Raw genomic sequence first — 13,388 nt, 5'->3', positions numbered from 1 at the left:
GAATCAAGAGTTCTGTATACAGACAAGAGAAAGTTCCCAAAATGTATCACTTCGTTTCTAAAATTCTGCACAAGACACATCAATGAACATTCACATTCTCTCGTTTTAACGTTTTCATAAAAAAAAATACATGAGATTTCTCGCTTCATAGACCTCAGAAAAATCAGAGGAAATAATGGGTCTCAGGTAGGTACTTGATAGCCGTCCCAACCAGGGTTTAAAAATCGGCCTCCTAATCAATTCTAAATGAATATTTATATTTTATTCAATTATTTTTAATAAAAACCTAAGTATTTACTTTCGAATACAATATTCGTACTATACATTACTACGTCAAAAATGCTCTTTTAATTACTGCTAGAAGTACTACTAACTTTTATTTAAGCGAATGTTTTAAATAAGCCAAACTTCCGTACTTTCATAGACTTCAGTTGACAGGCCAGTGTACGACGGCTAGCGCTCTAGCTCGTAAGCGGGAATAAAGTGCATTAGACTATCGTGGCGGGATAACCATTGCGGCGTGGATGTTATATTGGCTGCACTGTGACGACTATCGCTCTGTCCTCGTGCACATCTTCACTCTATTTTCATTTTCATGTTTTCGTTATGGCCGATGATGATGACGAGTCGCTATCTCTCACGTCGCCAAAATTGGATGCACTTAAAGCGTTATATTCTAAAGCCAAAGTTCGTCTTCCAAACCCGAACGCTCCTATTCACGATAATATACATAAATATCGTTCATCATTAAACCCACGCGAAAAGAAAGTAAAAACAAAGGTATGTTACGTTGTGTTTTGTAGTTACTCGTGCACGCATAAATTGCTAAGTATTTAAGATAATTTACTTTGTTAAAGTGTTTTGTTTGTTTTTATTTGCTTAAATATATGAAATATCCTACCTTTACAAATTGTGGCTGACGTCTGAATGTTACTGATAAGTTATGTTGAAATTTTAGGTTAGGTTTTCATTAGGTCCATATCATAGAATATTAAGTTTATAATACATTTAGGAAGATTAAATTTATTAGTCTCGTGTGAACAGCCGTAGTATTCCGAGTAGGCAGAATTGTGTGATGTCCCTAACACTGCCCGATGGAATGGTATATTAAAGTATAAGTATGTTTTAACAGTTTATTTATAGCCTACTGATCAAAATTTCACGTGGTGAATTATTTACTTTACCTGACTGCGCGTTTTATCGACAAAATTTATTCAGAACGCCTTGATTTGACTTGGGGGAATAAGTAGAAACTACTAACTTTGACTGGAAAGCAGTAATTTTCATTTTATCTAGTTGAAAAATGAGAACCAAAATACTAAATTATCAATTTAACTGTAGTATACCAGTGCCAACATAGTGCAAGATATCATCACATAACGACATTTGACTACTCAGAGGGATGCTGATTTGCTGGGTGTATCTGTCATTCAATCTGTATTAGTTAGCATGTTAGCTAGTACATCAGATGTTGTTTAGTCAACTGTCCGAAGACATGTTTGAATCTCATTAAGTGACACCAATAAGGCACCACTCATGAGGCAACTAAGCCAAGAGATGACGCAATAGAGTAGGGTGGCCAGTATTCCCCCCCCCCCCCCCCTTACATCAGATGAACGAGGATTTAATTCTTGTGACAATTATTGCACTTTCGGTGAAGTTTATTTCTTTAGCTAATGTTCTTCAGAAGTCAAGAGAATTTTTAGCTGTGCATGGTATATTAGCCTACCAGAAATATGCGACTCAAGTGTGGTTCAATTGTTAAAGCTAACTCGAACAGTGGATTATTTAGATGCCTAGCAAAAGGTCAGTGTTAATGAAAAGGTAAGAAAGAATGTCCTTTTTATGTATCTGTGTTTGGCAGTGCCTTCTTAGTAAAATACGGTACACTGAAGTTTAAAGACAAACTTTTCTGGAGCAAGAAGCAATTTCATAGACACACTTTAAAATAACTAATATGAGTGGAAAGTGCTTCATGTTAGCTATGTCTCAACCTAATTCGGAATGTAATTTCGTGTTTGTTGGGGAGGTCAGTGGTCATGTTCAAGAAGTTTAACAACCAGTTCTCTCATGTGTATCTATGTTAAACATATACGGATATGTCCATGTAATTTCAAATATTACCTGGAAATAATTTAACAACAGTTCGTCTGAACCGGTGTGGACCGGCCGAATATCACCACTAGGGGAGGTTACCGCTCCCCTCCCCCACACATTGCTTGTGTCCTGTCGCTCTCAAATTCCCACTGGCGTATAATAAGGTAATTATTTATTCTTCATTCTTGTATACACTCTTTGGCATTTAACACATATTAAATCACTTAACAGTTAATCAATAATTATTTATTCCTTTTCTATTTTAATAACTTTATGTTCTCCATACAAAGAAAAAGTGTTCTAAACTAATATAGGAAGACAATTAAAATATAAATTACAATTAAAATTTATTACATGTGCCGTCTATGCTTATCCTTATTTAACAAATATATTGGTTATACAATATTTTGTTACATAATATATCTATTTAAACGTTTTCGGCTCTATGGAGCCATCATCAGAAACAAGTAAGCCCATATGTATGGTGTGAGTACACTATATGTTGCCATACAAGTAAACTCAATTAATATTAAAATTTAAAATGACATGTTTCTATGTAAAATCAATAATTGTATGGCAGAAATTACAATGTAAATACAAAGCGGCTCTGTGGGCCGTAATAAAGTGTTACAATTGCTGATGATAAAATTAACTAAAATACTTTAAAATTGTTAAGATCAGAATTAATAGTCGTCCAGATTGATGGTTATATAGCTTTCCATATTTGGTAGGAGCTGGGGTAACAGCTGTGGGGAAGAAAGTATCAAATGTAATATCTATACTCAAAAGTTTTCAATGATGCTCGTTACCAGAACAAAGTATATACATATCTCAATGGTATTAATGCCAAGATCTTAATAATTCACATGAATCTATTACAGAACATCTCGTGTAGAGATTTTATATGTACGTATGTATATGTAATATAGGAAGAGAAAACAGTCAGCTAAAGCGAATAATTGCCTACTTACTGTTTTCAAGATAGTGGCACTAAAGTCTAATTTAGATGAAGTGACTGACTGAAAGAAATGGAAAGGAATGTGAAAAAAAAAAAGCAAGGTGCATTTGGTCCTGTATGAGTGAAACAATTTAATTTTATATGATGTAGTGCACGAATTCTGGAGGTTTGTGCTCTTCTGACATTTGTAAAAAAAAAAAGAAAAAATAAACAAAGGGAAATAGTTCTTCGCACTTTTTCGGTGTTATGTTCATGTCCTTGTAACCCACAGTCAGTAAGTAAATAGCTTCCATTGAATAATGTATAAGTTGCAATATTGATTAGGCAAGAATCGTGGAAGGAGAATAGGGTTATGATATTGTAACAAAGAAAAAGCAAACGTTCTGCCACATTATGGTTCTTGTGTGTGTTTAATGCCTTGTTTAATGACATCATAAGGAAGTCTATGGTGGAATCCATGTTTCTTTGACCTGCAGACTGCATGAAAAGCCTCAGAGATAAATGCATCTTCGGCTTTTATGGGCAGTGGCGTATAAACAATAACTGGATTTGAAACCTACTAATAGCTTCTAAGAATGATAGTTTGTGCAGTAGATCTTATTTGTTAGGGGAAGCGCAATTTGTGTTTTTGTAGGGGTGTATGTGCTTTATCGTAGTTTTGTCTTAATTAGATGATGAAAAATCAGTGGTATGAAGGAATAGGACATGAAAACAGTACTCGAAAAAAGAAAAAACTTGCCTCTATGCTGTCCATCCATTTCAGATTCCACCCAAACTTTCAGGGATTTGAAATAAGGATTTCAGCATGGAATACTAAAGGTAGGTGCACTCACTTACCAGAAAGGATTTGTTCGGCGCATTCGAATTTTTATTCTTTGTATTATTTTAAATGGGGCATCACCCACTTGGCCGTATCGCTTCTGTCCATATGACCGGATTCCATCCATAATTCTGGCCAGAAAATTCTAAGCGGATTTCCGTATGGGCCAAGATCAAAATAAGGAATGTCTTGAAAATTATATCAATTATAAGGCCTCCAATCGTGGTAATATTGAAGGTACAAATGAAATGGATGACGCGAAGCTTAATTTGGTAGCCAAACAGTATGAAAAGCTCAACAATTTGTCAAATTAGAATTATAACAATGTAATATGTAAAAAGAACGTGTGGAATGAGATTGGGGAAATGTTGAATCTACCAGGATATGTGCTTCATTGTTTAAGTTACAGAGCTATTCATTTTATTTCCAGATTCAATTCAGAACACAATGAAATAATGCCCTCTAGCGGTAAATTACAACACTATTATCAATTCGGAAATACGGGCAAGTGAGTGTACTATAATAAAAATGCGAATGCACCGAACGAATTTTTTCCAATAAGTGAGCACCTATCTTAATACACAGTTGTTCAGTAATTGCGTTAGTATGAATTATTGTCCTACTTAAATCCACTATTCTATCTTCCCTTTCCATCACATTTCTTAAAAAGTATTTCCTCTTATCTCCTTGCCCTTTACCTTTCATTTGCATTCACATAGTATATCCCAATTCTCAGAAAACTATCATCTTCATATTTATCTTTCAGAGTTTGGACTCGTACAGTGTGTTCCATTCACATCAATCAAAGCCTTCATTCCAGCATCTTCAGGGTCTTCTATCATTTCTTGTTTCAGTTGGAGAACTTCAATCTTTCATTTCAAATAGAACATTTTTGTTAATTTCTCTCACAATCCTATGTATTCAAGCAGTTATTCCATCTTATCAAGTCAGTTGACACAACAATAGAAGAAATCAAGACATAAGCCTATGATACATGAAATTGAAACATTAATTAAATAATTGTAAAAAAATGTAATTCATTGTAAACACTGTTACTTTAATAAACATGTTTTTTAAATATAATCTTTCCTTTCAATTTTTTTCTCCCTTCCTAATAGGATAGTTTCAAACTGCTCTTTGCAAACCTAGGCCCACATTGAACTGATCACATTTCAGAGGAACCATATTACCGCCCTCATGACGTAATCTAACCTCTGCCGGTGATGAAGAATTCAGATAATTTTACCTTGTCAACAAAAAATGTGTATATGTGTCTCCCGAAATATATGTTCATATAAACTTATTCTCTTATTCAGTGAAACATTTGAATATTGTAACTTCATTCTCAAACTTCTGATTAGGCTATATGATGGGAGAAGAATTTGCATTGTGGTCTTTTAAGAGACATTTCTTTCAGTTCCTCGTTTCCCCATATAGGCTAGCTCTTTCTGTGTATCATAATTATTATCAATGCTGAATAATTGACAATGTGTAATATGTTTAGTTTTCCAGAACTTATATCAGTGAAGTAAGATACTAGTGGCTGCAACAATTTACTTACTCTTTATAATTTTCCTTAAAATATGAACACTTTCTTAAGAACTGAAGATGGCCAACCCTAACCAAAGAGACGCTTGTTTTTAATTAATCCACAGTATGTTCCCATTGATTCATATTTACTATAGTACTGGTTGTACCAAAAATTGTATATCATCTTATTGACTTCATTGCCTTATAAAACGATTAAGACAAAGTTGAATATTTAGTAGTATTAATTATTCCAGGCTGTTATTTGAGATATAATTACAGAAAGGAACTAAATTATTTTTTATTCTTTATGCTTAAAATATTGTTACAACATGACTGTATAAAACATAAAACAGAATGAATAAGCAATGACATTCTGTCCCAGAGGGGTAGACTGGTTGCACAAGAAATTATATACGGTATACACAGTGTCCGATAAGAAAGTTTTATAACTCAACAACCAAAATATTTATTAAATAACTTTTGCTACAAAAGACAGAGGAACTTGTAAAGTTTTTATGGTGATAAATAAATATCCACATATGCACCTCGTGTGGCTCGGCAGACATATCAATGCTGAAATGTCAGCAACAATGAATGGAATAACAGTGTCACCAACATAAAACTCAACAATAATTGAACATGGAATGGAATAACGGTGTTGACACCATAAAAACTTGGCGAGTTCCTCTGCCTCTTGTAGCAAACGGCATTTGAATAAATTGATTAGGCCCAATTACTGAGTTACAAAATTTTCTTATTGGTAGTGTTCATCTCAGACATATCTTTTACACCCCCAAAGGAAAAATTTACCATCAGCAAAGATGATGATTATGACCATTTGTGCTTGTCTCTTACAATGTACTTCTTAAGTTATAAATAGTCAAACTCAATTCTACCAGAGCCATCAGATTTGAAATACGAGTTAAGTGTGACTGTAATTCAGCTTCCCCTCCAACTACAGAATCTGTGATACAATAGTGATATAACGTTAATGAAACAGCAATAGAATGATGACAGAGTATATCGAATTACTCAAATTGTCTAAAAACTTACTAGATCTGTCTAGAATCGAATACTAGCTTCTGACGAAAGAAATTGATTCGAGTTTGCTGAGCAGGGTGTTCAATGTTTTCTGTTATATACGGTATATACATATATGGCACTTTTCCTGGCGTGCATATTCGCAATTCATAGGTAGAACTAAACATTTAAATATAATTTTCTTTGCAGTTGAGGGGCAAGCATGTGTCGTCCTCAAAAAATAAATTCAAATTTATACCAGTTCTTGAAGTAAATTTTACACCAAGTACAATTAATATTACTTGAATTTAAATTGTGCTGCAACTCCTGCATGTTTCTCAATGACTTTGACTGTTGTGTAGCAGTTATGAGCAAAATTACTTAAGGAAAACAAATTATAAAAAGAAAGTTCTAGCAAATTAAAAAAATATATATATATATTCGTCAATGGCAACTGTATAGCAATGACCTGAAACAGATTTGCTCTCTCTCTCTCTCTCTTTTTTTTTTTAAGTTATAATGATGCATTTACAAAAAATTGGTTTCATAAGTGCAGTATTGTTGAGGTTAGTACCGGTATATATATTTTTTTATTTTAGTAGGCTAGTTTACGACGCTTTTTCAACACCTTAGGTTATTTAGCGTCTGTATCAGTATATGAATAAACTTCATTCAGTTATAAATTGTATTTCTAGGTTGAAAAAGATGATGAACCTGGCCCCTCTGCCAGTGGCCTACCAAAGAGACGCTTTCTTCCACATCAAGGTAAACAAATTTACACTTTTTATCTTTGACAGAAGTTAATATTGCGAAAAATAAAATCCACTTTTATTATTTTCACTACAATTAGGTAGGGTTCAGCTTTCATACTGAATGGAAGTCATAATTTAATTACAGATTCGAATATCTCTTAATACATGATTATCTGTCCATTGACAATCTTGTGTAATATTATTAACGCTAGTTTATAATTTCACATCCCTTTTCAACTACAAATGTGGGGCGAGAACGGAAGGGGATGCGGAATTACTTAAAGAAATCCTGCTTCACATTCACTTCATCTATCACGAACACCACAGTATCTGTCAGGATCAGACCCTGGGGGGGGGGGGGGGGGGAGGTCCTTTGTTGAGAGACTGAGTGAGACTTTGAAAGACCTGCAAAGTGTTTTTTTTATACAAATTATAATGAATCGTTAAGTGATGACTTTGCAACGTGTGATTATTATTCTATTATTATGTTACTCGTATACATAATTTGTTAAAAGTGCCCTCAGCAAATCATTTGGCCTTCAAAATTCAACAATTTACCTGTCATATGGAATATTTTAACAAATATTTGGTTACTCGTCAAGATTAAAAAAAAAAAAAAATAATGAAGAAAATTACGTACGTGTGTAGAAGTAAAGTGTCAGCAACATATTCGCAGTTGTATAAAAACTTAGCTGTAGAACTGCACTCGATGTATTATTTCAAAAACAAATCTGTGACAACGCAAACATGTTAATTTTCAAATAAGACCCGCGACCACTTCACTCGTAGAATTAAAATTAACATCCCAGCGTTCTTCATAAACTTCTATTCACTTGTTTGAAACGTGATACCTTGGAAGTTACTACTGTCGCCAACAGATGGCATGGATGCAGTACTTGCATGAATAATAGCAGAACATATCGATATTTTATCGCATTAGAAGAATAGTGATTCTTCAGGCTGGCTATTGTTACGTTTCAATTCTTGTATTGAAATATTATATTCGCAATTAGGGTCTAAAAGTGTCCTATAAGGCTTGAGGTGTCGGCGACGAGGTTCTGTATGTCCTAAACCCCAAAGTAAATTCTGATGTAAAAATTTACTCACAATTCATTCATTCATAGTGTTCTACCCAAGGACAGGTCTTTCATTGCAAACCCAGCATTCTTCAATCTTTCCTATTTTCTGCCATCCTCTTTGTCTCCGCATATGATCCATATATCTTAATGTCGTCTGTTATTTGATATCATCTGCCCCAAACTCTTCTCCCGTTCACCATTCCTTCCAGTGCATCCTTCAGTAGGCAGTTTCTTCTCAACCAGCGTAGGTATTTAATTGGACCTAGAATATGTTCTTGAAGCTTGAAAAAAAATTATGGTTTATTTAACGACGCTCGCAACTGCCGAGGTTATATCAGCGTCGCCAGTGTGCCGGAATTTTGTCCAGCAGGAGTTCTTTTACGTGCCAGTAAATCTACTGACATGAGCCTGTCGCATTTAAGCACACTTGAATGCCATCGATCTGGGCCGGGATCGAACCCGCAACCTCGAGCATAGAAGGCCAGCGGCTAGATCGACTACGCTACCCAGGCCGAGTGGGAACTTGAATGTTAAGGCATAGTTACGGGGTGCGTGTTATTACAGCGCGGTTTATTTCGTCCTGTAGTTATTTCTCTGTAAATTTACCCATACAGATTGTTTCATGTTATAGTATTATAGTATAATAGCAAAAGTGCGCAGCAAGATTATGTTTTATAGCCAGGACATAATAATAATAATAATAATAATAATAATAATAATAATAATAATAATAATAATACACATGGTGTGCAGTTTCATCCATAATAAAATCCATAGGCTAAGGGAGACTTCAGCCTCCCCCCCCCCCTTGAGCGATATGACAACAGTTATATTTAATACAAATCTGGCTTTCAGGTAGTAGCTCCCTGTAAAGCAGGTTTGAATAATTTCAAGGAAAAATTGTTTCTGGGCCAGGTATCGATCCCGGGACCCTTCGCTTAGCGCGCGAACGCTCTACCGACTGAGCTACCCCAGGAACTATACACGACATCGTTATATTTAAGTTTGCGGAGTTCTTTTACTTTGATGAAATTAAACAGAACAGTTATATTTTTTATTTCTGAGTTATATGCGTACATCACCAAAGCGTTCACTAGTAGTGAGCATACACCCCTTGAATAGTAACTAGTGAACTCGTCCTAACAGCAGCCGGGATTGGAAAATAGGAAAAAAAAAAGTTAGCTCTTCCTTTAGGGAATCCTGGATCCGCCACTGATAAAATCATACTTAATAGAAGACGTAAATCAGAAAGTAGCAATATACTTAATATATTCTCAAAATATGGTATTAATAAAATATATTTATTATGTATTCATTTGTCCAATCCAGACTACCTGTACCTCATTTGTACCAATTGAGCTATTCTTCAGCATGTCCCTTTTGTAGCGTATTCGTTTGTTATGGTAAGACAGAAAGTTCTGTTAGATAGTCAGATAGGCCTAATTAAATTAAAGACGATTTACTTAAAAAAATTCCATTGTCGAGCTTTCCATATTACTATATTATCATGAGTGTGTGTATAGGCTATATATATATATATATATATATATATATATATATATATATATATATATTAACTGGGAGTATAATCCGAATTATATTTAATATTGTTATTTATTATTATTATTATTATTATTATTATTATTATTATTATTATTATTATACACTATAATTATTCTGAGAAATGGTTGCTTCTTTACTTTTACGTTATATTTAAAGCGAAATCTCTTTAATTTCTTGTGTAAAGTACAGTATCTATAAGTACCCAAACCTCTGAAAGTAACAATACAATTTTCTAGTTTCACTACAAACAATTGTTGCATAATATGTAATATTTTTTATGTATATTAATCCGGATTACACTCCCATATTATTATAGTAATCAACGTCAATGTATTCATGTTCCAATAATTAAATGGTTTGACTACAAAAGCTATTACACTTTCAGCTAATTTATTTTTATAGGAAAGAGAAAAATTGCTGGCTTCAAAATATACGAGCCAATTTTGAGAAACATGTTTATTCTTATCTCACAGATATTTCATACCATTCTATGTACTTAATGTATTAGAATACTTCAAGTTTTCCAACAATTTCTAGATTAAAATAGCGTATAAGATAGTAGGTTTTTGTCTGAAGAACATAAAATAGAAAAATTTGTTTGGAAAAAAATCATACTTTTAAATATAATTTCAGTGACAAATATCAGGAATTGGCAAAAAAAAAAAAAGGCTTTACCATTTGATTCAGAGTACAAAAATATGTTTATTATGTTACTGGGTCAAAATCGGTTTTTAAGCAAAATAGCAGATTTTGGAAACAAACCATCTAATTTACTATTATTATTATTATTATTATTATTATTATTATTATTATTATTATTATTATTATAGGACGACTGTGAGGAAGCTCAATTATGAGACGAAACAATCGAAAAGCTGTAATCGTTGATGGTTTAACGATAATGATAATGATTTATTATTATGATGGTTGACGTCACCACTATCATCATGACTATCAAATTATTATCTTAATAAAATAAATTAAATATAAAAATAAAAATTATTGTAGGTATAGATTTTCAAAATTTAAGTTGTTTTAAACAAGGCCAAATATTGAACAAGTCTGTATTTGAACGTAATAATAAAATGCTGTAATAATGAACACCGAAGTTATTCCTGCCGTTAAAGGAAGTATTTGAGGATGTAGGCTACTGTCTTGTTTCTGTAATGGAATGGCAGGAATTTATTTCGTAATAGTCAGACAAACGTTCTTCCTGACAACGCTAATCTCGGATTTATTTAGTTAATCGCCAAACGAGAGAAGGTTCGAAGCTCTGAATGTTTAATAATACTGACGCACCTGACGTCTTACGCACGCGCAGATTTCCTGTCCCGTTCTCTAGGAGTTAGGTTAAGGCGCGAGGGAGACGTTAACCTGCTACATTATACAATTAAATCGTATGTATAATGCGTGTGTGCTGGGTAGCGAGAGCCCAGCCCGCGTGGTCATTCACCTCCCAGGCGCGGACTGGGTCCAACTCGTGAGATCTCGCAGTACAGGTTGCCTGCTGGTCATTCACCTTCTGCTGTACACACACTGCAATGTTACAACCCTCTCGTGTTCTACTCTTCCTGTAAACACGCTCACTCCTCTCGCATTTCGCCGGCTTTCAAAAACTCTTTATAGCACTGTGATCCTTAAATATTCGGGTCTTACCTACAAGAAAACACGTCACGTCTCTGTTACTAACAATTCGTTTATAAGCGGTTACAAAAACAATTGAAGTTCATTCTTCGAAATAGAAGAAATCGAGCCCCTACCTTCAAGAAAACATGCCACGTCTCTGTTACCAACACTGGTAATTTATACACGGTTATCCAAACAATTACATTTCACTCTTATAAATAAACTTGGTGGAGAAAACAAGTTCATAGCAAATTAGTTTCTTAACCGCCATCGTGAACAGAACCGAGTTATTCGTGAAGTTTCATGTTTTAACAGGTTACCAAGTGTACATACATACTTCAGTTTGTTTTGCTTCCATTAATTGATAATAAGCGGTCAAACTATTATTGTAACGATAACTTTACCTTCGTTACTAGCTGACTTGCAGTTCATGTAGTGAAGCCTTTGCATAATTACAATGCGTATTTCCATAAAACAATTTAACTTCTGATTTGAATCATATTTTAACTGGTTGGTTTAGACTTACGTAAAAAAATTAGGAGAATCCGGAGATGGCAATTTTCAGACCTGCGTACATAAAGAGAAGGAAGTACATCTAAAGGTGCTTCTATTTTCCACATTGCTAGAAGGAATTGCGAGCTCCAAACCCACAGACTGTTTTAACAACAAGACTTATGAGTAGGGCTAGAATTTTGATGACCTATAAATTATGAAAAAGTCCTAAAACAATGCATTTATGAACTAAAAATCTTTCAAAAAAGCCCTAAAATTGATCTTACATAATTGGCTTAGTAGGAATATTAATATTTAGACTAGTAATTAAATTAAATTCTAGTACCAACATTCAAGTTTATTTAATTTTACATAATTTTTCTAAGTGGTACATTTTAATTAATTATTTTACTGGATGTAGTTCCATGTAGTCCACCACAAGGCCACTCTTATCCGGAACTAGCAGGTTTGAAGGGGTGGTTGGGTGGTTGGACTGATCCATTACGTGGAGATGTACTGCGTTAAAAAACTTGTGTAAAAATACTATTAAAATAATCTACAACATAATGGGAATTTATGGCCAAAATTAAATGAAAATATCCCAAAAATGACCGAATAAAACAAAAAATGAGTTGTAAGAGATAAAAAATGCAAAAAAATGCCCTAACAAATATGTTTCAAAACACTCAGTTTATCACATAACATAAATACTAAAACAGCAATGTTTCTGACTTACTAGAAAAAAGACGCAATTTCATCAAAATCCTAGTCCTACTTATGAGTCACATTCATAAATTGCATATTAGGCTGTCTTGTTTTCTAAATCACAGAGGATATAGTTGGAGTTTTCGTAACAAAATAGAATATTGTACTTGTTTTTCCTAACGAAACAATGCTCCGATACGTAATCCATTACAGTCTAGTAGCCAACCCTCCCGTATTCGCCCCTAATTTTCAATAGTCTCCCGGCTCTCATATTTTCCTTCTCTTCGAGCATTTTTCTCCCTTATTTTTGCATAATGTAAAAATAATTATTCTAAACATCTAAACGTTTAATTTTTCCGTGAATGATGATTGTTTATGTGATGAGTTTTGTTGTTCAAGAAATGCATTTTAATATGTAGTCTTTATAGAAAGTAGTGCTTGCCAAGAATGGGTTTTAGTGCTCACCCGTTAAAATCGAACAGTGTTAATGTTATAAATTTTGAAAAAAAAAAAACTGGCCAGTTTTTTGTTCTAAGCACACCAAGTAGTAATGCTCATACAAAGAGGATGTTTCACCTCATGAACAATTGGACAGATGTTCGAAACAGGAGCACGACAAATCAGAGCTGAAAACTGCAGTCGACTTCAACTATTACGCGAGACAAAATCTGTCTCAAACTAATCTTAATTTAAACTTAGCTGCCGAAGTGCAAAATAAAGTTGTCTTTTAGTGACTGAACAGAATA

The 13,388-nt window shown here is 33.8% G+C and overlaps 2 protein-coding genes across 5 annotated transcripts in view; one reads left to right on the top strand and one right to left on the bottom strand.

Annotated features, from left to right (window-relative positions):
- Nucleotides 1-13,388, bottom strand: part of Eip74EF (Ecdysone-induced protein E74) — a 1,140,187-nt gene that overhangs the window by 550,250 nt on the left and 576,549 nt on the right. The window lies entirely within an intron of this gene.
- Lsm11 (U6 snRNA-associated Sm-like protein LSm11) overlaps nucleotides 570-13,388 on the top strand; it is a 90,913-nt gene continuing 78,094 nt past the window's right edge. Inside the window, exons 1-2 of one of the 2 annotated variants that reach the window (XM_069821503.1) lie at nucleotides 570-780; nucleotides 7,121-7,190. In XM_069821503.1, coding sequence (XP_069677604.1) covers nucleotides 607-780; nucleotides 7,121-7,190 — 244 coding nt within the window. In that variant the 5' untranslated portion in view covers nucleotides 570-606. The remainder of the gene's footprint in view (nucleotides 781-7,120; nucleotides 7,191-13,388) is intronic. The other variant, XM_069821502.1, reaches the window with a different exon arrangement.

This window comes from Periplaneta americana, chromosome 3, assembly GCF_040183065.1.
Source record: "Periplaneta americana isolate PAMFEO1 chromosome 3, P.americana_PAMFEO1_priV1, whole genome shotgun sequence".
NCBI classification, from domain to species: Eukaryota; Metazoa; Arthropoda; class Insecta; order Blattodea; family Blattidae; genus Periplaneta; species Periplaneta americana.
This window is presented reverse-complemented; position numbering and strand designations above follow the sequence as displayed.